Here is a 26,106-nt window from a genome sequence, read left to right as displayed (position 1 = left end):
AGTTAGATTCTGTCTGGAAATCAGTTCCACATTTTCACAGTTCTTGTCGTAAATAAAGCCTTTCCTTTTTGTAGAGATTCTCTTTTATATGCCCATTTGTTAATTGCACAAACATTGAAGTGAAGAACTTTGCACCAAGTTTACTATATGTGTAAAAACCTTAAATAACAGTATTTAGTTAATATTTTTATTTCAGATTTGCTTTATTTATGTGTTTCATCTCAATAGCGTGCAAACTAAGCTACCCAGAAAAAGTAAAAAATGGATTGTAACAAACTATAACACTCAAAATGGATGGCCTGCAACGGTCACTGTTTACTTTATGTGGCTCAGGTTGTAACTCCATTTAAAATGTATTTTGTTACCTTTGGTAATGTGAGGAAGCTGCCAAATGTAGAGTGTCACTTCTTATTACATCTTGTACTGGTGACAATATTCAAGGGATACAAGTATTGCGGCCAAACCTTTTTTAGTAAATTTTAGTGGAGTAAGGTAATGGTAGAACCATACCACTGCAAAGGGTCAAATACAACATTATTCCAATAAAATCAGGGAGACAATGAAAAAAAATAGCCAAAGCATTTTAGGGTGTCCAAAATGTTATTTTTATCAGGGCTAGAAAGAACGTACAGTAAGGATATCTCCATATCAATACAATATCCTAGGGTTATAGTTAAAACCAAATACCCAATACCCAATAGCCAATTATGTTAGGTAGCATTGAATAGATAATCAATATACAAGAACCTACAAGAAACAAACATACTGTAACATTTCAGTTTGTCAATTGGGTAAAAACAGTAATAGTAAAAAATAATACGTATTAATAAAAAATAAAATAATACATTCAGATTCAAATTTGGACCTTATTAGAATAAATATATAAAAATTAGTAAAATGTACCAAAAAAATAATTGTGCATACCTTGAATCCAATTGTACAATCCTTGAATGATTCCCTCAGCCCTACCAACATCATGCATTATGAGGATAAACCCATAGACATACACACCAATCTATAAGTAGTTGATCGAAAGAAGACATGCAGCAGCCTAGAATGTCCTTAAAGTATTGTATAACAACAGACTATTCAGTTCATCTGGACATATTTTTCGTCTGTGGCAGATAATTTCTACGTTAACCTAAAATTGATATATGTGGTCTGATGAACAGCAACGCTATGTGTTTGTGTATAATTAAATATACACTATATTACCAAAAGTATTGGGACACCTGCCTTTACACACTCATGAACTTTAATGGCATCCCAGTCTTCATTCCAAAGGTGTTCGGGTTGAGGTCATGACTCTGTGTAGGCCAGGCAAGTTCCTCCACCTCAAACTCGCTCCTCCACATCTTTATGGACTTTGCTTTGTGCACTGGTGTGCAGTCATGTTGGAACAATTGCCCCCCAAACAATTGCCCCCCGAAACAATGCCAGAACAGGTCAGAAGCACAGAGGTTAAGAAATGATAAGCTCAGAGTCCTGTCTACAAATGCTCGCATTTTAGGCAAAAAAATCAATGAACTTGGGTCAATAATGGCATCTGAGAATGTAGATTTAGTGGCTGTTACGGAGACATGGTTTAATGAAAGAAATGACTGGGACATAACCATACCAGGGTACTCTTTATTCAGAAGAGACAGAGAAGGCAAGAAAGGAGGAGGAGTGGCCCTGTATGTGAAAGATAGCATTAAATCTAACCTAATACAAGTTGGTGAGGCCAACATAGAGTCAGTTTGGGTTACGTTGCAGTTTGCTAATCATGCAGTAACTCGTGTAGGTGTGATATATAGACCACCTGGTCAAGTTAAAGAACTAGATGATCTACTAGTTGAAAAAATAGCTAAAATGACAATGAAAGGAGAAGTTATCATTATGGGAGATTTCAATCTTCCAGATATAAACTGGAAAACCAAAATAGCAAGTTCTACCAGGAGTACAGATATTCTAAATTCCCTACTGGGGTTGTCTCTGCAACAAGTGGTTGAGGAGCCAACCCGGAGGGAGGCCATTTTGGATTTGGTATTCACAAATGGGGATTCGGTATATGATGTCATTGTAGGCGAAACCTTGGGATCTAGTGATCACCAGTCAGTGTGGTTTAATATAAGAAATGTGAAAGAATCACACCACACAAAAACAAAAGTTTTAGATTTTAGAAAAACAGACTTTTCAAAAATGAAATTAGTCATAAATGAGTCATTATCAGACTGGAACGGATTACATGGAGTCCAGGAGAAATGGGACTACTTAAAAGGTGCATTATTGAAGGCAACAGAAAATTGCATTAGACTTGTCAGTAAAAGCAAAAAAAGGAAGAGACCACTGTGGTACTCAGCAGAAGTGGCCCAAATCATTAAAAATAAAAAGCTAGCATTTTGTAATTATAAAAAAACCCAGAGCAATGAAGATAAGGAAATCTACAAGATTAGGCAGAAAGAGGCCAAGCAAGTTATAAGAACTTCTAAAGCGCAGGCAGAAGAAAAACTAGCTCAGTCTATGAAAAAGGGGGATAAGACATTCTTCAGATATATAAATGAAAAAAGGAAATTAAAACAAGGAATAACTAAATTAAAAACAAAGGACGGAAGGTATGTAGAAGAGAATAAAGGGCTAGCCGACTGCCTTAATGAATACTTCTGTTCAGTTTTTACAGAAGAAAAAAAAGGAGAAGGACCTCCACTTGAAAGGATGACTAATGAATCGTTTGATGCATGTGTCTTTACAGAGGAGGACGTTCTAAGATTGCTGTCTAAAGTGAAGACAAATAAGTCACAGGGTCCTGATGAGATACACCCAAAATTATTAAAAGAGCTTAGTGGTGAGCTGGCAAAACCATTAACAGATTTATTTAACCAATCTTTAGTAACAGGAGTCGTCCCAGAAGATTGGAAATTGGCAAATGTCGTGCCCATTCACAAGAAAGGTAGTAGGGAGGAATCGAGCAACTATAGACCAGTGAGTCTGACATCAATAGTAGGCAAATTAATGGAAACCCTATTAAAGGATAGGATTGTGGAACATCTTAAATCCCATGGATTGCAAGATGAAAAACAACATGGGTTTACTTCAGGGAGATCATGTCAAACAAATCTTATAGATTTTTTTGACTGGGTGACTAAAATAATAGACGGTGGAGGTGCAGTAGACATTGCATATCTAGATTTTAGTAAGGCTTTTGACACTGTCCCACATAAAAGACTTATCAATAAACTGCAGTCATTGAGCATGGACTCCCATATTGTTGAGTGGATTAGGCAGTGGCTGAGTGACAGACAACAGAGGGTTGTAGTCAATGGAGAACATTCAGAACAAGGTCATGTTACCAGTGGGGTACCTCAGGGATCTGTACTGGGACCAATTTTGTTTAATATCTTCATAAGTGATATTGCAAAAGGCCTTGATGGTAAGGTTTGTCTTTTTGCTGATGACACAAAGATATGTAACAGGGTTGATGTTCCTGGAGGGAAACGCCAAATGGAAAAGGATTTAGGAAAACTAGAAGAATGGTCAGAACTTTGGCAACTGAAATTTAATGTGGATAAGTGCAAGATAATGCACCTGGGGCGTAAAAACCCAAGGGCAGAATATAGAATATTTGACACAGTCCTGACCTCAGTATCTGAGGAAAGGGATTTAGGAGTAATTATTTCAGAAGACTTGAAGGTGGGAAGACAATGTAATAGAGCAGCACGAAATGCCAGCAGAATGCTTGGATGTATAGGGAGAGGTATAAGCAGTAGAAAGAGAAAGTGCTTATGCCGCTGTACAGAACACTGGTGAGACCTCACTTGGAGTATTGTGCGCAGTACTGGAGGCCATATCTCCAGAAGGATATAGATACTCTAGAGAGAGTTCAGAGAAGAGCTACTAAACTAGTACATGGATTGCAGGAAAAAACTTACCAGGAAAGGTTAAAGGACCTTAACATGTATAGCTTGGAAGAAAGAAGAGACAGAGGGGATATGATAGAAACTTTTAAATACATAAAGGGAATCAACTCGGTAAAGGAGGAGAGCATATTTAAAAGAAGAAAAACTATCACAAGAGGACACAGTTTTAGATTAGAGGGGCAAAGGTTTAAAAGTAATATGAGGAAGTATTACTTTACTGAGAGAGTAGTGGATGCATGGAATAACCTTCCTGCAGAAGTGGTAGGTGCAAATACAGTGAAGGAGTTTAAGCATGCATGGGATAGGCATAAGGCTATCCTTCATATAAGATAGGGCCAGGGACTATTCATAGGATTCAGATATATTGGGCAGACTAGATGGGCCAAATGGTTCTTATCTGCCAACACATTCTATGTTTCTATGTTTCTATGAACAGGAAGGAGCCATCCTCAAACTGTTCACACAAAGTTAGGAGCATGAAATTGTCCAAAATGTCTTGGTATGCTGATGCCTTAAGAGTTCCCTTCACTGTAACTAAGGGGGCAAGCCCCCCCTGAAAAACAACCTCACACCATAACCCCCCCCCCTACTGAACAACTTGGACCAGTGTACAAAGCAAAGTCCAGAAAGACATGGATGAGTGGGTGTGGAGTGAAGGAACTTAACTGGTCTGCACAGAGTTCTGACCTCAACCCGATAGGACACCTTTAAGGTGAATTTGAGCAGAGACTACGAGCCAGGCATTCTTGTCTTATCTTTAAAGGCAGACGTCTCCATACATTTGGTAATATAGTGCAAATATAACACATACTGTATATCTATAATTTTGACATATACATTATATTGTCAAAAGTATTGGGATGCCTGCCTTCACACGCACATGAACTTTAATGGCATCCTAGTCCTAGTCTGTAGGGTTCAATATTTTGTTGGCCCACCCTTTGCAGCTATAACAGCTTCAACTCTTCTGGGAAGGCTGTCCACAATGTTTAGGAGTGTGTCTATGGGAATGTTTTTTTACCATTCTTCCAGAAGCGCACTTGTGAGGTCAGGGACTGATGTTGGATGGGAAGGGCTCGCTTGCAGTCACATATATTGATTGCGGGGGACCCCACGTTGTTTTTTTTTTCCAGAATTTTCTATTGACAGCTTTTTTCGACCTATCAAAATTTGAATTGTTCTAAAAATGTGGAATTCGACTAACGGCATGCTCTCCAAACTGTTTAATATCACAAATAGCACCCGCCAAGGGTGTCCCCTCTCCCCATCCATCTTCAATTTGGCCATTGAACCACTTGCCGAAGCTGTTCGGTCGCATCCACATATCACGGGCTTTAAACTGAATCACCAATCCCATACAATCAACCTTTTTGCAGACGACATCATCCTTTCCCTGTCAAACCCTGCCGTGTCACTCCCCTTTGCTCATGACCTCCTCCAAAAATTTAGCGCCATCTCCTTCTACAAGGTAAACTTTTCCAAATCGGTTATCCTGGACTTGGGGGTTAGCACCCCTGCTAAGTCCCATTTAGCCTCCTCCCTTCCCTATATATGGACGGATCAAAGCATTTCCTATTTGGGTATCTCCCTTGCACCCTCCATCTCCAAAATGGCCTCAATAAACCTGGATCACCTCCTACTTCAGCTCCACAAAGATTTGGCTTCCCCCGCTAAATTCGAGATCTCCTGGGTAGGTAGGATTGCCACTTTTAAAATGTTGTTATTACCTAAGATTCTCTTCCTCTTTAGAACCTTACCGATTTCCCTTACCACCTTCCAACTTAACAAACTCTCCAAATGTTTGAAGCAATTCCTATGGCAAGGAAAGAAGGCCAGATGTGCACTTAAGCATCTGACTCTTCACAGGAAAGCAGGAGGCCTCGGCCTGCCTGACATTGGAGACTACTATATTGCTTCACTCCTTGCACAATTACCCCGGTGGTTTGCAGACCCGAGCCTCTCCTGTTGGACACACCTTGAAACAGCTTGTTCATTCAACCTCGGACCTTTCCCTCCTACCCCTTGCAGACTCTTTGAGACAAGTTAACCTCCTCAACCTCTCTCCTCCCACGCAAGCCTCTATCCTGGCGTGGAGATCACTGATTTCCCACTTTAAGAACACCCCAATACTACAAAGAGCAGACTCCCACTTAAACCTCTAGAAATCCTGATTCCTCACCTATCCCTCCACCTTCTCACAGCAGAGGATATACTCTGGATTGATGACCTATACACAGGGGACCAACTGTTATCATTTAAAGCCCTGTCATCTCACCACAACCTCCCTAAAACAGCTTTATTTTCCCACACTCGCATAACATCCTTTCTGCACAAATACCCTCCACCATGCATCAAAATTGACTTCCATGCTTGGAACCATGCTTACCGTGCTTACCAATCCCCAAATCCATACCAAAGTCATTACCCTGTTTTACTCCCTACTCCATCAGAAGTGCCAGCTGAGCAAACCCCCCCTCATCTTGGCTTGAGAAACTGACCTCCAAACAAAGTTCACACTCACCCAATGGGCAAAGGCACTCCACTATGGTTAGCGCTCTTCCCACTGTATAAACCACTGGCAAACCTTTCAGAAACTGCTAACACGGTGGTACAGAACCCCCTACATACTAGCTCGCTATTATCCATTCCAATCTCCCCTGTGCTGGAGGGACTGTGGGCAACGCGGGACCATCCTTCGCACCTTTTGGTCCTGTAAATCACTCACCAGCTACTGGAGAAAGGTGTTATCAGTGATTTCAACTATCACCAATAGGTCTATTCCTCCGGACCCGGCACTAGCAAAACTACTTCTGGGTATAGACTCCCTCCCACCTACATATAGAACTCTCACAGCACACATAGAAAACATAGAAAAAACATAGAAAACATAGAATGTGTCGGCAGATAAGAACCATTTGGCCCATCTAGTCTGCCCAATATATCTGAATCCTATGAATAGTCCCTGGCCCTATCTTGTATGAAGGATAGCCTTATGCCTATCCCATGCATGCTTAAACTCCTTCACTGTATTTGCAGCTACCACTTCTGCAGGAAGGTTATTCCATGCATCCACTACTCTCTCAGTAAAGTAATACTTCCTCATATTACTTTTAAACCTTTGCCCCTCTAATTTAAAACTGTGTCCTCTTGTGGTAGTTTTTCTTCTTTTAAATATGCTCTCCTCCTTTACCGAGTTGATTCCCTTTATGTATTTAAATGTTTCTATCATATCCCCTCTGTCTCTTCTTTCTTCCAAGCTATACATGTTAAGGTCCTTTATCCTTTCCTGGTAAGTTTTTTCCTGCAATCCATGTACTAGTTTAGTAGCTCTTCTTGCTTGCTTCTAACCTAGCTATAGCACGTCACTGGCGTAGCTCCTCCCCCCCTAACCCTTCCAAAGTCCTCTCACAATTTCAATTGAATTTCCAATACGAACGTCTCCTGGTGCTCAGATCTTCTTCTTTCCACTCTTTTGAAACCATATGGATACCTTGATGGGAATGGTTTGGAGGGTCTCCCTTCCCTCCATTGCTGCCCCTGACCACATCGCCCCTTCCTAGCCCTACCACTTCTTCCTCGTCCCCTTCTTAACGCAGGTTAACTTCCCCCCTTAATTGCCCTTCTGGTACACTAATTGTTTTACAACTGTGGTACAACTGTTGATTTACTTCTGTTGATGTTTTCGAAAATTATTCCATTGTTCATAATCCGTGAGTTTTATCCATTTACACCCACATGTAGTATTTATTTTCTACCTTCTCCTTCACGTGATTGTCGGCGGCTGCATCCGCAATCTTTGTTATGACTTTGTTAGGACCTTGTTGAAATCTTAATAAAAACTATTTGAATTAAAAATGTGGAATTCATTAGAAAATAAACAAAATATAATTTAATGAAAACTAAACAAAATTTAACAAATTCTGAAACCATGCTAAACGAATTCCGAAATGAAACAAACTTAGTAACACAACGAATCATAGAAAACTAAACCAAAACAAGTGTTTTCATTCTGCACATGTCTAGCATACACATATTTTTTTCATCCATTAACTGAGGAGACAAAGTGGATGTAGCACTTTGTCCTGTTTTGATAGGTGCTGTGAACCTAGAATTAGCATGGTCAACAGCATCTCAACCCCTCAATACCTTTCTGTTCAGGCAGTTATGTAGGAGATGAATAAATACCCAGTACTGATTGACAGCACTTGGTTCTGGCACCAGTGACATCACCAAACATGCAGGTGAAGGGTAAACTTCATGAAACTTCCTCTTTAAACTTGTGCTATGTACACAGTCCCCGATATACAAAACAAATCACATATCTGAATGCAAAGTACATCAGTCAGCATATGGAATAGAAATGAAACAAATCATGATACACATTAAAAACTATTTCAACTTTCAGTCACAATAATATCTACTTGCTAAAAATATACTATAGTTTTCTTTAAACTAGTGATACAATTATTTACAATAATAACCATTTTTCTATAAAGGTACTTAATTTTTTCAGAGAGAGCATTGCAGCGTCAGTGAAACTCAACAGTAATTAAACTAATAATTTAATTAAAAAAAAAGGTTTTAATGTATCTAGTTCTAGCATCTCGAATACTCTAATTTTAACACAGGAGATATTCCAATTGGAGATTTTGTTATTATTTAATTCTAGCTTGGCTTAATTATAAAGTTAATTGCTTTATCCAACACTGGAGATTCTTAATTAGGTAACATACAGATATAGTATAGATTATATTACACTCTACATTTATTGTTAATCCTCCTGTGTTCATTTAAATAAAGGGCCTCTCAACATAAATTACAAGCTGGTTTACGTAAAATATGGTTTACTAATATTCATAATAAATGTTTTAAAGTTTCAGGAATGTTGCAGCACTTAATATTTGTTGTTAGGGGCAATATTTCCCAGCTTACACATTACTTCCTGACCATATTTTTTTTTTTACTATATCTTCCCTTTTCTTGAAATGCAATAGTAACCAGAGCTGAACTTGTATATTAAAGTATGTTTGCCTCATAGAGGAAGATCACCATGAACAAAAATTTAGAGGCTGTCAGCAGTTAAAGCAAAATTAAACGTTCAATTTAAATCACACCTTTTGTTTTGATGGACCTGGAATGTGCTTAGCTTATTTCAATTGAAATTTCAGTTATGCTCTTACCCCTTTCTAAAATGTTAGTTTCTTGGGTATCCTTCTGGTTTTTCTACATTTCCATCACTGTCCCACGGTAAAGCACCAGCCTGATTTTAGAAGAAAAAAGTTTCTTAAAAAGGCTTTAATTTATATTTGTTTTGGCGTTGGCAGTATTTTTCAGCATTACGCTTCTATATTAAAGCGCCCCCAATACTCTACCAGAATATCCAAGTTGTTTTTTTTTTTGTTTTTTTTATTTATTTTTATTGATTTTTCATTTTAATGGTACAGACAATGTTGCAGAAAACAGCATAGAAAATAATAACATAACAATTTTAATATTCAACCTTGTACGGGTCAGATGCAAAGAACTCAGTTCAGGAATACAGAGCGAAGCACAGCCATAATGACGTGAAAAAAGTAAACTGAAAAAAATTGTAAAACATCAGTCAAAAGTGTTAATTAGTGCATCATACAATGTAATAAGATAAAAAAAAGAAAAGAATGTCCTACTGCCTGGGACCTGGGGTTGGTGTGTTGGGGGGGGGGGGGGTGCTGGGGGAGTTAAGGAGCATGCCCCAGAGTTTATATGGGTTTACATAAGTTATGGAACCCTGCAGGTCCTGTTGAGGGAGAGTGGAGGGATTGGACACCCCAAATGTGAACATCCTGCAGAATATCCAAGTTGATTATGTGAACCTATGAAATATAAAATGTGGCCATCCAACAGGGATTTATTAACAATGGTTAATGTGACAAAGAAAATGAGTTGTTTATTGTACTTTTGGCATGTCATTCCTAATTAGCAGCTGAGTATTTCCTCACATATGACAGTGCCTAGGGACAGCCTTGTACTCTAGTTTTATGGGATCCTATTAGATGTTTTTTTAGGCATACCCCTCTCACTACTGCTTCTGATTACTGGATTATATTCATGGTGTCATCATGGGGTGGGGTTCTAGATATAGAAAAATTGTTCCATAGGGACACCGTAAAAGTGGCCTGTGCAAACATGCACTCTGTGTAGCTGCTGACCTTTAATAAACACAAAACACTCCACTGGACCTACCAGTAACTTGGTTTAATCGCTAAATCAGGCTCTTATACAAAACCCTATTCTGCTTCAAGAGAAGTGTCCAGTGATATTTGTATTTCCATATTTATTACTGTTCAGCCCTGTGTCAGTGTTGTCTAATGAGTGCAGTGCGTTGTCTTCACTGGTATGTTTATAGATTGCTTGTTATTCTGCCTTCTATAACCAGTTTTAGCACTTCCTTGACTTTCTATATGCGTATAGAAAAGACCGTATGAGCCCCATTCTGGCACCAATCTCATTATAAATTACATCTACACAAATTTGCAAACCTCTAGTAATAGTAATTTAAAGTAAACATGAGATGCAGTTCTTCACTTAGGGTGTTATTTTATTGCAATTAGTTTCTTTCATATATATATTTTTTTTTAACAATGCATGAATGCAGAATTGTATTACATAAAGATATATTCTTCCTTCTAGCAGAGTGGGGAAAAAGGTGAAAATTGATTTAAATCGAACATCATATACTCTATTATCTGGTACAGGGACATCAGAACGCTTATTTAAACCATAATGCTGGAATTTCTAATCCCTTGAGAGTAAAAGCAGACAAAATGCAGTTCCTGTAAGTGTACTGACTATGAAATTAGGCATATGAGCACATCTACGGCTATGGGAATAGAACTGTCTTTCAGTGGAGCAGAATAATGTGATAGTGACACTCTGTGCTTGGGAACTGCAAGATGCAATTTTACACTGCTTTAAGTACATGTATCTGTTGAGTTGACATGCAAAATGGTTTCTCTACTTGAAAATGTCTTCCCTCCCATTTTCATTATTCAGGGATGTGTGCCTGTCACTCTCCACTGCCGTCCATAAAGGGAGCTGTTATCGTGCTTGGAGCCGGAGACACTGCTTTTGACTGTGCAACTTCAGCATTGCGATGTGGTGCTCGCAGAGTCTTTGTAGTGTTCAGAAAAGGATTTACTAACATTCGCGCTGTTCCTGAAGAGGTAAATATAGTAGAAAATGTAACAAACTGATTATGAACATTTCAAGTTAAACTAAAAAGACATTTATTTCAAAGTTCAAAAAATGTTCAAAGTGATGTAGTTCATAGTAATCAATCTGAAATTGTCCTCTTTTTCGACTGCTTACCCTGTGCTGACCAAAATTTAATTTTAACCGCTTGCCGACTGCTCACAGTATATTTACTGCGGCAGTCGGCCCCTCACAGGCAGAGTGACGTAGGTCTACGTCGCTCGCCTGCGAGGCTCTGGGGAGCGAGCGCGCGCCCGCGGAGGCGCGCTCCCGCTCCCGCGCGGTCACAGACCCCCCCGCGCGTGTGACCAGCGGACCCGATGTCCGCCGGTCACTCGGCGATTGGCGGGGGAGAAGGAGAATGTCAGGCAGCTTGTGTAAACAAGCCACCTGTCATTCTCCTCGCTGTAAAAACACTGATCACTCGGATCTAGTATGTAGATCCGTTGATCAGTGTCCTTACAGCTAGAGCCACAGCCAATCACAGTAAGAATCACGCCCCTAGGGACACACACAGCCCCTCCCTCCCAAATAAAGTTAACCCCTTCACTACCAGTGTATTTTTACAGTAACAGTGCATATATATAGCACTGATTACTGTAGAAATGTCACTGGTAACCCCAAAAGTGTCAAAAATGTCAGTCAAGGGTCCGATCTGTCCGCCCCAATGTCGCAGTACCGCAAAAAAAATCGCAGATCGCCGCCATTACACGTTAAAAAAAAAAAACACCAAAAATGACAGAAATCTTTCCCTTTGTTAGTAAACGCGATAACTTTTGCGCAAACCAATCAAAATACGCTTTTTGCGATTTTTTTTACCAAACATAGGTAGCATAAAACAAATTGGCCGAAAATTTTAAAAAATTTTGATTTTTACATTTTTTTTTGGGGAATTTCATATAAAAAAATGTGAAAAATATTGTTATTTTTGCAAAATGTACGCTCTTTTTTTGTTTATAGCGCAAAAAGTAAAAATCGCACGGGTGATCAAATACCATCAAAAGAAAGCTCTGTTTGTGGGAAAAAAAGGACACCAAATTTGTTTAGATACAGCGTCGCACGACCGCGCAATTGTCTGTTAAAGTCATGCAGTGCCGAATCGCAAAATACCCCCTGGTCGTTTAGCAGGAAAATCCTCCGGGGCTTAAGTGGTTAAATGAATGCAATGTGTCACTGAATACCGTTACACTGTCATTAAATAAAATTAAATGTCTTAGGATATTGTAGACCAAAAATTGAACTGTTTTTGAAATACATAAGATGAGAATCAAGTAAATGACTGTGCAGAACAGCACATCTATTTTGCTATATTCAGCAGTATATATATATATATATATATATATATATATATATATATATATATATATATATATATATGACTTAATATTTGTTAGCAATGCAGAAGATTGAACTCTACAGTTTCTGACACAAATTAAAGTGATTGTAAATTCTCCGTTTTTTCTTCAATGAACAAAAACAAACATGTCGTACTTACCTCCTCTGTGCAGTTGGTTTTGCACAGAGAAGCCTGGATCCTTCTTCTCAGGTCCCCCTTCTCCTCTCCTGGCCCCTCCTTCCCTTTGAGTGCCGCCACAACAAACAGCTTGCTATGGGGCACCCAAGCCGAATCACAGCTCCGTGTATCCATTCAGACATGGAGCTGTGGTTTGACCCTGCCCCCTCTCTCTCCTCTTTGGCTAACTGACTTTGATTGACAGCAGCGGGAGCCAATCGCACCACTGCTGTGTCTCAGCCAATGAGGAGGGGAGTACCAGATGACTGACACAGTCCTGGACATCGCTGGATCGAGAGGGGGCTCAAGTAAGCATTGGGGGGGGGGCTGCATGGAATGCATTAAGATAAAAAACCTTCTGACTTTACAACCCTTTTAATGTTATATTGTACCTAGTATTGGGTAACTTTATTGTTTTTTTTTAATCTCCTTTCACATTGTGAGTGCTGTCTATCAGCTAGCCATCTCTCTTCCCAACTTCTTGCATGGTTTGGAGATTTTCCTCTGCTGTTTTTTTCTAAGGACTACAAACACTATGGCACATTGCTACTTACAAACAGTGATTCCCATACTGACTCCGTCTCCTGAAACTCCTCCTCTCAGCTTGTAAAACATGGAGAATAACCTCCCTGGCGGTCTGATTATGACCAGATTTCTGTGCTAAAAGCGGTACATTCTTTTGCATGGAAATCTGTTGTTTTAAATTTAAAAACTCACCTTCCCCTGCAATCCCCCGCTGTCCTTCCACTGTCCTCCCAGCCGATGCCAGGACCTGTCTTCCGGTTCCCTTCCCTGCGAGCATTGCGAATGTAATACACTAAACTACATGATACAAAGTTGTGATCCTAACGGATTATGCTGTGTCGTGCCATTTCACCACAGGATTTCACCTGGTGACTTTCCCAGTGCCCTGCCTGTGCTTTTCCAGATCTTTGTCCCTGGAAAATTGAGAACGACCATGGCATCCAAAAAGCATTCTTTTTGCGCAAAAGCACTTTTAGCTGTCGCTGTTTTCCAGTTCACCTAAAAGCGCTTTTGCGATACATGTTATGATATAAGGTGAGTTTTCAGACACCCTAACTTTAATATGATGAGCACCAAAGCTTTTTTTTTATCAACAGAATATGGTTGCTTTACCAGTGGAATCATCTTAAAAATTCTTCTCCTTCCTAAGAACAAGTAAGAAAACACCCTTTAGCAAGTCATCTGACTCACTGGTATTCTTGCCTACCAGTAGAGCAGGGATGGCACACTCACATCCATATGAGGGCCATGTTGTGCCTGCAAAAATGAACAGTTATTCCATGCATCCGCATGCACTCAGTCCCATTCATATCATTATCACGCTGCTCCCATTTGTGTATGTGCTGGTGCATGCAGGTGTGGGTCCCCAAACTCACACTTATGTATTCAAGGACCCACACAGATGTTAATTTGGGAGCAGTGAGTGTGTACATGCAGCCACTACAAGCCAGTCAACATTAAAGGGACTGCTTGCATGTGGCTGCATGGAACATCTGTGCAGCCTGTTTATGCAAAACATGGCTCTCACACAGATGTATGCCTGTTTGAAAGAGGCCTTAGACTTTCTTCACATCTACTGTATTTATTGTGGCGCCATTTATTTTAAATGGCACCTCAATGCACCTGTGTTGTGGTGCAATGCACGGTAAGGCATTACCTTGTGTTGTGGTATGCTGTGTAGGAGAAAAGGTGCAGGTACATTTTTCTGTCTATTCTGGAGCATTGACAGCCTGTACAAATGAATAGGCTGCCATAAAAAATAAAAAAAAAACATGTTAATGCCAGACATAAAACACAGGTTTCTCATTGTCCTCATTAACACACTCTAGGAAAAAGAAAAGGCCTAGTTGTTGCTCTGCAGTGCTCAAAATCAGGATCATCAACATCTTTGTTAACCTTATGCACATACATACACAAGCCAATGTTTTACTAGTAAAATTATATAAATACAACATGCGCCCAGGATCACCATAAGTGTTTGTGGTAGTTGAGATAGCAGTCCACAAAATACATTAAAGGGATTATAAGATTACAGTCAATCCATTAAAATGTCCATATGGAATCCCCTAGGGAGGGAAATGGCATGGAAGGGGCCAAGGGCAAGGAAAGGGTTAATGGAGTGTTCTGGACACTCAGGGTTGTAGCTCTTATCAGAGGTTGGAGCCAACTCTGTATGCTGTACATAAAAATAAAAAGAGCGCCTCTAAGTGTAATATTTATTGGCACTTTGGAAGGATAAAATCATAGAATACGATTTTATCCTTCCAAAGTGCCAATCAATGTTTTACTAGTAGTGAACACACTACTAACTACCCATCCACTGGAAGATAACAAAGGAATAGGAGACCAAAGGTTTTTCCTTTTAACTTAATTAGATTACATGTCTTATTGATGGAAACAGATGAATTTCACAGCAACAAGAGAGGATCAGTTCTTCTTCTTCTTCAAAAAAAGGAAAGCTTTGAAATATTCATAAAGGGCACCAAAGTTTTACAAATAAGATGATCTTATGTGTCTTGATCCAAAGGAAGGCAAAAAAAACCCAATAAAGCATGATCCAATTTGCTCCAATGGGGAAAAAGAAATTTCTTCCTGATCCCACAACAGGCAATCTAATATTCCCTGGATCAACTTTACTTATAAATATTAGTGTCCGGTTATTTTTATGTGCATTTGGGAAAAAATCCAGGCGTTTTTTCAAAACAATCTACTGAACTGGCCAGAACCAGCTCTAAAGGGTGCCTATTCCACATTTTCAGAGCTCTTACTGTGAAGAAAGATCTCCATATTTGTAGTTTAAATCTCTTTTCCTCCGAATGTAAAGAGTACCACCTTGTCCTCTGTAATGACCTTAAAGTGATACTAAAGTCAAATGTTTTCAAATTTAAAAATAACAAACCTGTTATACTTGCTTGCTTTGTGCAGATATTTTTTACAGAGCAGCCCCTAACCTCCTCTTTTTAGGTCCCTCTTTGATGCTCCTGGCCTCTCCCCAATGCCAAATGCCCCCACAGCAAACAGCTCGCTTTGGGGGCACCCGAGCCAAGCCGCAGTTCTGTATGTCTATTTAGACATGGAGCTGTGGCGCTGTTCAGTCCCCTCTTTCTCCTCATTGGCTGACTGACTTTGACAGCAGTGAGAGCCAATGGCACCCGCTGCTGTCCCAGCCAATGAGGAGGAAGAGTCCTGGACAGCCAGGTAAGTACTGTGTTTCCCCAAAAATAAGACTGGATCTCATTAATTTTGGCATCAAAAGACACAGTAGGGTTTATTTTTGGGGTAGGTATCATGTAAAACTGGTTGTAAAATCCTAGAATCCACTCTAATACAGTATTATATCATGTCCAATAGGTGTGTTTCTGTAATTTTAATTGTGACAAATACCTTTGTTATAGCACCGAAGCTCTCTTTCCCGCTCCAAGCACTGGAGAAGGAGGGGCCAAGATCCCCCGCTCACAGCTGGAAGAAGATGAGGAGAGCAGCAGGAGGTCAACTAAGTGCCAAACTGCGCTGTACTGAAAGTATTTGGCACAATTATATTACAGATACACACACTTTGGACATTATATAAAACAGTAATTTAGTGGATTCTGGGATTTTACAACTACTTTAAACTAGGCCTTATTTTCAGGGTAGGTCTTATATTTCAGCCCTCCCCAAAAATCACAGGAGGTCTTATTTTTGGGGAAACATGGTATTAGGAGGGCTAAGGGGGGCTGTTGCGCAGAATGTTTTTTTTTTATCCGAATGCTTAGAATGCATTAAGATAAAAAAAAACTTCTACCTTTAGAACCACAAAAAAAACTTTTTGTGCAGCAGCCCCCCAGCCCCCCCCTTATAATACTTATCTTGATCCAGCAATGTCCAAGAGAGTCTTGCCTTGGCAGCAGCGGTTGCTATTGGCTGATGCTAATCAAAGCCAGTCAGTCAATCAGGAGATGGAGGGGGCATCTCCTGATTGGCTTTTGGCAGCAGTGGGAACCATTAGCTTCCACTGCTGTCAACCACAGCCAGTGATACAATCAGGAGTCAGAGGTGGGGGGGCATGGGTCCATATGTGAATAAACACACACAGAGCCACTGGTCGGGAGCACACCTGCTTGGGTGCCCCCAGAGCAAGTTGCTTGCTGTGGTGGCACCTGAAAAGTCTGGGTTGTGTCCTGCACGAGCGCCGCTTCGGACGTCTTCTTGAGAGCTCCGCCATCACTGCTCCCTAATCCGCCTCCATCGGCGGCATCTTACGGGCTATCTTCAAACCATCGGGCAGTCCAAGCTCCCCGCTCCCTCCGGGTTCGTTTGAGACCTTTCTTGGTCGGATACCCCGCGGATAGCCGCACTTTAGATTCGCGGCCTACCTACTAGGCCGAAGCCGCGGTCTCGAGTAGATTCCGGAACCGGAGGACGGCGGCGCGGCCGACTGCCACTAACAGCGTTCCCTTCATTGTTGCTCGGGCACTCGGCTGGACCGACTCTCACACGGCCAGAGCCTACCACAAACCGATGAGCAGCCTTGGAGCCTGAGAGGACAGTGGGCAGCAGATAGGCACAAGATGGCGGCGTGACCAGGAAGCTCCGTCCCGCTCTGGCCCCTTAGGCACCCACAGCACTGACCTCAGCAACCCCTCACCCCCAGACTTCACCTGCCCTGCCTCACTGTCCGTCGGGTGCTGCATCTGAGCTCAGTATGTCTGGATCGCAGGCCCGGAGGGACCTCTCCAGCCAGTTTGGCGCTGAGGCCCCCCACCCCAGCGGTCCCCTGATTGCACCCATTAGCTCTTACAGTGGTGGTCTGGAGGATGAGGAGGATATAGCGGATGAACCATCCACCCCTACCCAGCCAGGATTGATCCCTTCGAGCCCAGTCACAGCCCCTGAAACAGCCACTATATTATCCCCAGCATCCACAGTTTCCCTATTGGAGAGGACCCTGGAGGAATTGCTTCAGTCACCAGATGGGGCCTATGCTGCTCATCAAAGCCTGCCTCAGGGGTCTTCACCTCATCTTCCCCAAAATCAACAGGACTTTTCCTACTTAATGACTACTTTCTTCAAAATGCTGGCCAAAGGCCTGGCTCAAACGGCCTCTCAGATAACATCTGCCATACATGCAGATCTACAGAATATTAGATCCCGAATTGAGGCAATCGAGTTGAAATCAGATCAAACTGTCGCGCGGGTGAACCAAAACTCTGCCCGACTGCAGGACCTCCATGACCAACTTGATACGGCTCTGTCCAAAATAGACGATTTGGAAAACCGATCACGCAGATACAATTTCAGAATTCGTGGATTACCCGAATCTGTTAAGGAAGTGGAACCGGCCATCGTCTCATTTATAAAGGACTTGATCCCGAATATTCCACTGCATCGCCTAGAACTAGATAGAGCGCACAGAGCTCTCAGACCTCCCAATCCTGATGGTTCCCCACGGGACATAATCGTTAAACCCCACTTTTATAAGGTGAAGGAGGACATTATGAAACTATTGAGGAACGCTGATCGGCTAATAATCCAAGGGCATCCGATTCAAATCTTTGCCGACCTCTCACCCACCACCATTCAAAAAAGGCGATCCTTAAAACCCCTGGTTCAAGTCCTTATCCAGCACTCTGTCAAGTACTGGTGGTCCTTCCCATTTCGCCTCAGCTTTGTCTACAATCAGAAGACCCACGGTTTTTCATCTCTTCCTGATGGGGAACGCCTGCTACTTCGCCTGGGCCTGATATCCCAGGATTCTGATGCTTCACCGGGATCTCGCCCTTCTTCTTCCTCCAAGCGACCTTCTCCTCAAAGCCCACTGGTCCCTACATGGCAGAAGCATCAACCAAAGAGAGCCAAAGAAGCCAGACCTCCTTAGATGACCCCTCCGTATACATCCTGGATTCCAGTTTTCCCCTGTGAAGAAGTTGTCCGACTTCGACTGTCGCCATGTGGGGGAGGGGAGGAGGAGGTTCTGTTGTTTTTTTTCCCTCCGGCCCCCCTTGAAGCCCCACACCCCCATTAAAATATACACTCTTTTTTTAAAAGGAGAAAAAAGGAAAACATTTTTTATTATTTTTTTTTTTTTCTCTTCTTCCTCCTTCCCTGGTCCGCTCCTGCTGAGATCAGGAGTTCTGGACTGGGCTTTGTCACACATGAGATTTTTTATATTAATGTCTTTACTTAACATGTTCTTTTGGGTCCTGGCTGCTGACCTACCCTTATCATTTGTGTCAGTGGCTTCAAGACCATGCTTGCACTGTTTCTTTATGGTTCATCCATTCACTTGTATTCAGGTTCTTTTATTATGCATATTGTTGCGCACATTTGCGGGCCTTAGGCCGGAGCGGGATTCCCGCGGTGCATTGACCCTTCTCTTCATGGGACATTCTTGCCCATGCAGACTGGGTCTGATTCCCCCCTACTTGGGAATCTTTGGGGTCAGGGAGGTGGGGGGATGGGGCCCCCGTCCTCCCTCGGGGTTTGGGGTTTGTGTCTTGTTTGTCTGTGTTGTTCATTGTACACTCATGACTCTCTCATTTCCCTTTTTGCTCTTTCGGCCCTCCTTTACCTCTCTTCCTTTTTCTCTCCTCTTCTTGGATCACCGGGGGATCTTGCCCCCCTCTTTTCTCCCAGCAGGACCACCTTTCTTTTGGAGACCAGGCCTGGAAACGCTTCGACTGACAACTAGTCCCGGTCCTCAGGAAGTTTGGGATAATCAGCGTATTACATCTCATACCTCACTATGACCACGTCTACAACCCCTCCGGGTGATTTGAAGATTACCTCCCATAATGTCCAAGGCCTGAATTCTCCTGTGAAAAGACGTAAGCTGTTTAATTCATATCACTCCCAACACATTGACATTCTTTTTATTCAGGAAACGCACTTCCCTAGCTCATATAGACCGGTGTTTGTCCACCACAAATTCCCCCAATTCTACTTGGCCAACGCCCCTGATAAAACTAGAGGGGTTGGGATCTTCTTTGCTAAACATATCTCCTTTACGCTCACTAAAAAGATAGAAGATTCTGAGGGCAGATTTCTTTTATTAATAGGAACTATTGATGGTACGACCTATTCCCTGCTATCATACTACGCCCCGAACCAGAACCAGGATTCCTTTTTTCACCGGCTAGCTGTAGAGATTCTCCCATGCGTGGAGGGGATTCTGGTTATGGGAGGAGACTCAAATATGGCCTTAGATCAGAGCCTGGAAAAAACGCAATTGGGTGCCCACCGTCTTCGCCGGCCGTCCAAGCGGAGCACACGTATAGCGCAGGTGCTCTTCTCGGAAGGCTTGGTGGATATCTGGCGTGAACTGAATCCTAGATCACGGGATTTTACCCATTTTTCTGCCCCTCACCAGAGCTACGCCAGAATAGACCACATTTTTCTCCATACGCGTATGGTTCCCCTCGCCCTTCAATCCCGCATCAGGGATTCCCCCTTATCGGACCACGCAATGGTCACTCTTCTCATTAAAAAATCTCAGGAAGCATCTCAGGTATTTAGGTGGCGATTTAACGAGTCGATCTTGAGCAATCCCACCCATTGTGCTATGTTCTCCAAAGATATTGAGGACTACTTTACCACCAATGATACTCCCGACATATCCCCACTACTTTATGGGCGGCCCATAAGGCGGTTTTACGGGGCAAAATTATACAGTTCTCCTCCAACCTCAAAAAACAAAGAAGGGCAGACATTGCCAAATTGGAAAAGGAGTTTGCAGACATCAGTAAACAACACAAGAAACGTCCCTCCTCGGACTCCAAACTTAAGCTGGAATCCACCAGATTGTCACTAAATTTGGCCCTTACCACGGAGGCTGAGAAGCAGCTTCGGTGGTCCGGCGCCAAACTCTATGCGTCCAGGGACAGGATAGGCCCCAAGCTGGCCTCCAAATTGTCTCCAAAGATGAGGACTTACTCCCTACCCAAAATTAGAACCTCTGCGGGGATCCTCTCTCAGAATCCTCGGACTGTTTTACAAACGTTTCATGAATTCTTTTCCAAACTATGACAGTAATGATTCCTCTCTCTCAGAGGACGCCACGGCCTTCCTGCATCAAATTCCCCTGCCGCAACTTAGCAAGGAACATAGATTGCAACTTGAATCCCCAATCTCAGACTCAGAGATCTTGGGGGTCATTAAAAATCTTAAACAAAGTTCTGCTCCCGGTCCAGATGGGTTCTCGGTGGGTTACTACAAACACTTTGCCCCGGTACTGGCTCCTCACTTGGGTAATTTCTATAACTCCTTACGAAGTGGGTGCCCAGTGGATAGGACCTCCAATTCCGCTTTCATAACGGTCATCCCTAAACCGGGAAAGGACCACAGTGATGTAAATAATTTTAGACCCATCTCCCTGATTAATGTCGATTTAAAAATCTTAACTAAGATCCTATCCAATAGGTTGTCCCGTTTTGTTGCAACCTATGTCCATAAAGATCAATCGGGCTTTATCCCAGGGAGGCAAGGTTCTGAGCAAATCAGAAGAGCTATAGATAAAATCACCCTGCTGCAATCCAGATGGGACGGGGGTCCTTCCCAGGAAGGTTTTTTGCTTTCCATTGATCTTCATAAAGCTTTTGACTCCCTCTCCTGGCCGTACTTATTCCATACTCTTGAACGTTGGAACTTTGGTCCGTGTTTTCTCAATATCCTGAGAGCACTGTACTCCACTCCCACCGCCCAGGTTCGCACTTTGGGTTTCTACTCAGAACCTTTCAACATCCGAAGGGGCACACGTCAGGGCTGCCCTCTCTCACCTATCATTTTTGCAATCGCCATTGAAACCCTAGCAACTGCCATCAGGCAACACCCTGACATTCGGGGTGTTTCCTGTGGCCCCTCGGAGCACAAATGTGGCCTTTTCGCGGATGATCTGCTTTTATTCCTAAGGTCCCCCACAGTCACGGTCCCTAATGTCTGTAAACTCCTTAATGACTTCTCCCTTGCGTCTGGTCTGTCTGTGAATTTCTCAAAGTCAGTGGCCCTCAATATATCAGTTCCACAGCGAACCCTTGAAGCCCTGAAGCCTCATTTCCCGTTTGCTTGGCGCTCAGACTGTATCCCATACTTGGGAATATTTCTGACCCCCTCTATCACTTCCCTTTACAAAACCAATTACCCTCCGATGTACCAAAAACTACGCTCTGAACTCGGAGAATGGAATACACACCATCTATCTTGGTTAGGCAGGATTAACTCGGTCAAAATGACCCTTTTGCCCCGCCTGTTATATTTATTCCGCTCCCTTCCTCTGCCTGCCCCTAAATCCAACTTGCTTAAATTACAATCGCAGATTATCCGTTTTGTTTGGGGTAAAAAGGGATATAGGTGCCCCAGGGCGATGAGGGCTCCGCTCTCAAGGAGGGCTGGCCTTACCAAACCTATGGAACTACTATAGGGCAGCCCAACTAGCCCAATTTGCCACGGTGTTCTCCATGGGCCCCAAACCAGCTTGGATCAGCATGGAAAGACAGGCAGTTCCTCACCACACACTAGATTTTATAGCTTGCTGCCCTGTTAACCTTAAGTCGCCTATCCTGGCGCCTACTCTTTCTCACTCTATCACCCTATGCTCCCAACTATTCAAGCTAGATTCCCTCATATCTCCGATGACGTCCCTCGCTCACTTATTCCATCACCCTCTTTTTGTCCCTGGCCAGAATATAAAAGCATTTAAGTGGTGGACAGACAAAGGTCTTTACCGTATAGGTCACTTCCTTACCCCTTCCGGCCCACTGTCATTGTCTTTTTGTAATACCAAACTCAAAATGCCGGCGTCTGAGAAGTATTGTTTCCTACAAATTTCCCACTTCCTCAGGAACTTATGGTCTAATAAGGAGATACCCCCTGCGACTACACCCTTCGAACGGTGGTGTGCGGAATCCCATATACAGAAGGGGGGCATATCTATTATATACTCGACTCTGATGTCTTCCCCTGATAAACCTACCTTTGCGCGTCATTGGGAACAGGACTTGGAGATTGACTCCCCTTCTGCAGTCTGGAACAGCATTTTCTGTAGGTCCTTTAAGGGCATCATTAATGTCACTCTTATAGAAGCCAATATCAAAATACTCACTCGCTGGTACATGGTCCCCGCCCGCTTACATGTCATGTATCCGCAGACATCTCCGCTTTGCTTTAGGGGTTGTGGACACTTAGGATCCTTTATGCACACATGGTGGTCTTGCCCTAGGATTAGAAGCTTTTGGAACAAAATCTTCCACCTCATTCGCTCGGTCACAGGAATCCCACTACCTCAAACCCCTCGGGCACTCCCAAACACTCTTTATCCTTGGTATTTTTTATTTTGTTGGGTGCTAAACTCACGGTGGCTAAAGCGTGGAAGCAACCCTCAGTTTCATATGGTGCTGCCAAGCGCAAAATATCCTGGATCATGGCCCAAGAAAAAATGGTGGCGATCCTGCAGGATAAGGTATCCAAATTTGAACTGATCTGGGAACCGTGGGCTAGACTGAATCATATCTCGATTTCATAGATAATCCTAACATAGCTCAGGGTCTCCCGGTGATCCGACCCCTATTCTCCTCTTCCTTCTCCCTTTCCACTTCTCTCCACCCTCTCTCTCCTTTCCCTCTCTACTCCGCTCATGCTTCCTTCTTAACCATGTTCTCACAGAGCAGTTTCCTAGCTCCTCTAAGGTGCTGCTGCTTGCTCCCTCTATTGAACCCAGTTGAGCACTTGGATTTCCTCACTCTGGAGGAACTCCAATATCCTTGCTGATTGGTTGCCCATCCGGGTTCCCCAATGTGTCGCAACCTCTTCGGGTGCTGGGGACCCGGATCGTCAACTTTCTGTACCACGCTCTCGGAGGTGGCAGGTTAAGCTGCGTTTTCTAAGTCATTCTCAGAATTTACCTGCACCTGAATTTTCAAGTAGAGTCAATTTCTCCTCGCTTTATGTTGTTCTTGTTTCATATTTTTCATTAGCCTTCTGTTGTGCTCCCGTAGCTTTAGTTCTAGAACCGTATCATGCTGCCATAGCAGGAGGAGGACTCCCGTTTTTATGCTTCCGGCAGTACATGATCGGTCGCGAATAAGGTTTTATAGTTCGTGCCCTGCACGGTATAACAGACACAAATTGTTCTTTCTGTTTTATTATCTCTTGTTGTTCCAGCATCAAGGTTGTTTTAATGTCCCTTTAATGCTGTGCCACATATTGTATTGATACTGTATTCCTTGTTCGCCTGTTCCTTTTTTTTTATTTCTGGCCTCTTAATAAAAACTTATTAAAAACTAAAAATCAAAAGTCTTCTTTTAAAAGGCAAGTTATTTATTCATTTAAAAGGCAAGTTATTAAAAGGCAAGTTATTGCCATAAAAAGTGTATGGGGAGTTGGGTACTGCCCTGGGGGACATGTATCAATGCAACATATTTTTTTTAAAAACAATCATTTTTACAGGAGCAATGATTTTAATAAAGCTTAAAGTGAAACAATAAAAATTAAAAATTCCTTTAAATATTGTTCCTGGGGGGTCCCCTTAATGTGCCTGTAAGGTGGTGCATCTGTACGATGTATGTAGCCTGTTGCAGCAATACTGACATTTCTTAAGGAAAAAAAGTAATTTAAACTTGTTCCTGGCTGTAATGTATTGTTGGCTCCCGGCAATACAGATTAAAAAAAATGAAGAAAATGGCGTACCCCCCCCCCAGTCCATACCAGGCCCTTCGGGTATGGTATGGACTTTAAGGGGAACCCTCTGTGGGGGTTTGCGGGCGGGGAGCTTATTAGAATCTGGAAGCCCCTTTTAACAAGGGGGCCCCCAGATCCCGGCCCCCCCATGTAAATGGGTATCAGGTACATCGTACCCCTACCTATTCACCAAAAAGTTTACAAAAAAATAAACACAAAAAACTGTTTTTGACAAGTCCTTTATTCAAAAATAAAAACAAAAAAAAAATAGCGTCCCTCGATTTAAAGCCATTGTCAATCACGACACTCGCCGCTACTGAAAAATAGAAAGAATTCAAAGATGCTTCACTTCTTCCAAGGCTACCCGCCGAATGACGCTCTTGAGCTTTGAAAGCTGTTTTATAGGCAAGGGACATGGAAGCATCTTTGAATTTTTTTCTATTTTTCAGGTGTACCAAGCATTGTGATTGACGATGGATTTACTTCAAGGGACACTAGCTTTTTATTTTTGAATAAAGGACTTGTCAAAAACTGTCTTTTGTGTTTATTTTTTTGTACACTTTTTTGGTGAAAGGGTGGGGGTACAATGTACCCGACACCCATTCACATAGGGGGGGAGGTCCAGGATTTGGGGGCCCCTTTGTCAAAGGGTGGCTTCCGGATTCTGATAAGCCCCCCACCCACAGCCCCCTGCAACCACAGCCCAGGGTTTTCGGGAAGAGGCCCTTGTCCCCAGGGGTACCTCAAAGAACTCTCCCCATGTTGAGGGCAAGCAGCCTAGTATGTTTCAGGAGGGGGTTGGGGTGCTCGCTGATCCCCTCATTATCCTGGTCTGCCAGGCTGTATGCTCAGCTAAGGGTCTGGTATAGGTTATGGGGGGACCCCACGCCATTTTTTTTTTAAATTTTGTCATGGAGTTTCCCTTAAAATCTATACCAGACCCTAAATTTTGGGGGGGACCCCATGCCATTTTTTTTTTAATTCTGTCAAGGGTTCCCCTTAACCACTTAAATACAGGGCACCTTCCCCCCCCCCCTTCCTGCTGAGAACAATTTTCAGCTTTCAGCTCTCATTGGCATCTATGGGAACTATTGGTCAGCTTGGCATGGCACTGCTCACAAACTATGGGTGACAGAGCACTGAGAGGGGACCCAGGACTACAACATATGTATACATTTTCAAAGTGGGGTATAACCTTAACACTGCACTGACTGCACTAAACTAACTCCACACGCTATCCACTAACGACCTGCCTAACCTCTATTATCACACACTATACATGGCTACAGCCTTACATAGTGTGGGGCATGGGCTAAGCCCCTGAGCCATGATTGTGAAAGGCACCCTGCCTTTGGCCAATCATGGCTCTGACAGGACACTGTGCTGCAATTGGCCAAAGCATGCAGGTCAGGTGCATGCTTTGGCCAATCACAAGCACTTAATGCACTGCAATCATGCAGTGCATTATGGGGCGCTCATCGGTGGGAGAACTTACTGCTGAGTGCCCCGGGGTGTTCATGTATTTGGCAAACACAGGAACACCGATGTTCGAGCCAAACTTACGTTTGACTCGAACATCCAGCCCATCCTTAATGCAATTATTAGGCTTACGATCTACCAGAACACCCAGATCCTTCTCTATAATTGACTCCCTCAGTTGTACTCTGCCTAGTATGTATGATGCATGAACATTTTTAGCCCCATGTACACAACTTCACATTTTTCAACATTATACCCCATTTTCCACACAACCCAATTAAACAGTGCATTGAGGTTGGACATCCTGTAAGGTCA

At 42.7% G+C, this 26,106-nt stretch overlaps 1 protein-coding gene across 1 annotated transcript in view; it reads left to right on the top strand.

Annotated features, from left to right (window-relative positions):
• The window catches only part of DPYD (dihydropyrimidine dehydrogenase), a 1,764,026-nt gene that overhangs the window by 818,739 nt on the left and 919,181 nt on the right, over positions 1-26,106 (top strand). The window contains exon 10 of the mRNA XM_082264968.1: positions 10,929-11,098. Coding sequence (XP_082121094.1) covers positions 10,929-11,098 — 170 coding nt within the window. The remainder of the gene's footprint in view (positions 1-10,928; positions 11,099-26,106) is intronic.

This window comes from Pelophylax lessonae (genome assembly GCF_965119305.1).
Source record: "Pelophylax lessonae genome assembly, chromosome: 8".
Taxonomy (NCBI): Eukaryota; Metazoa; Chordata; class Amphibia; order Anura; family Ranidae; genus Pelophylax; species Pelophylax lessonae.
The sequence above is the reverse complement of the archived record's forward strand: the minus strand, read 5'-3'. Positions and strand labels throughout refer to the sequence as shown.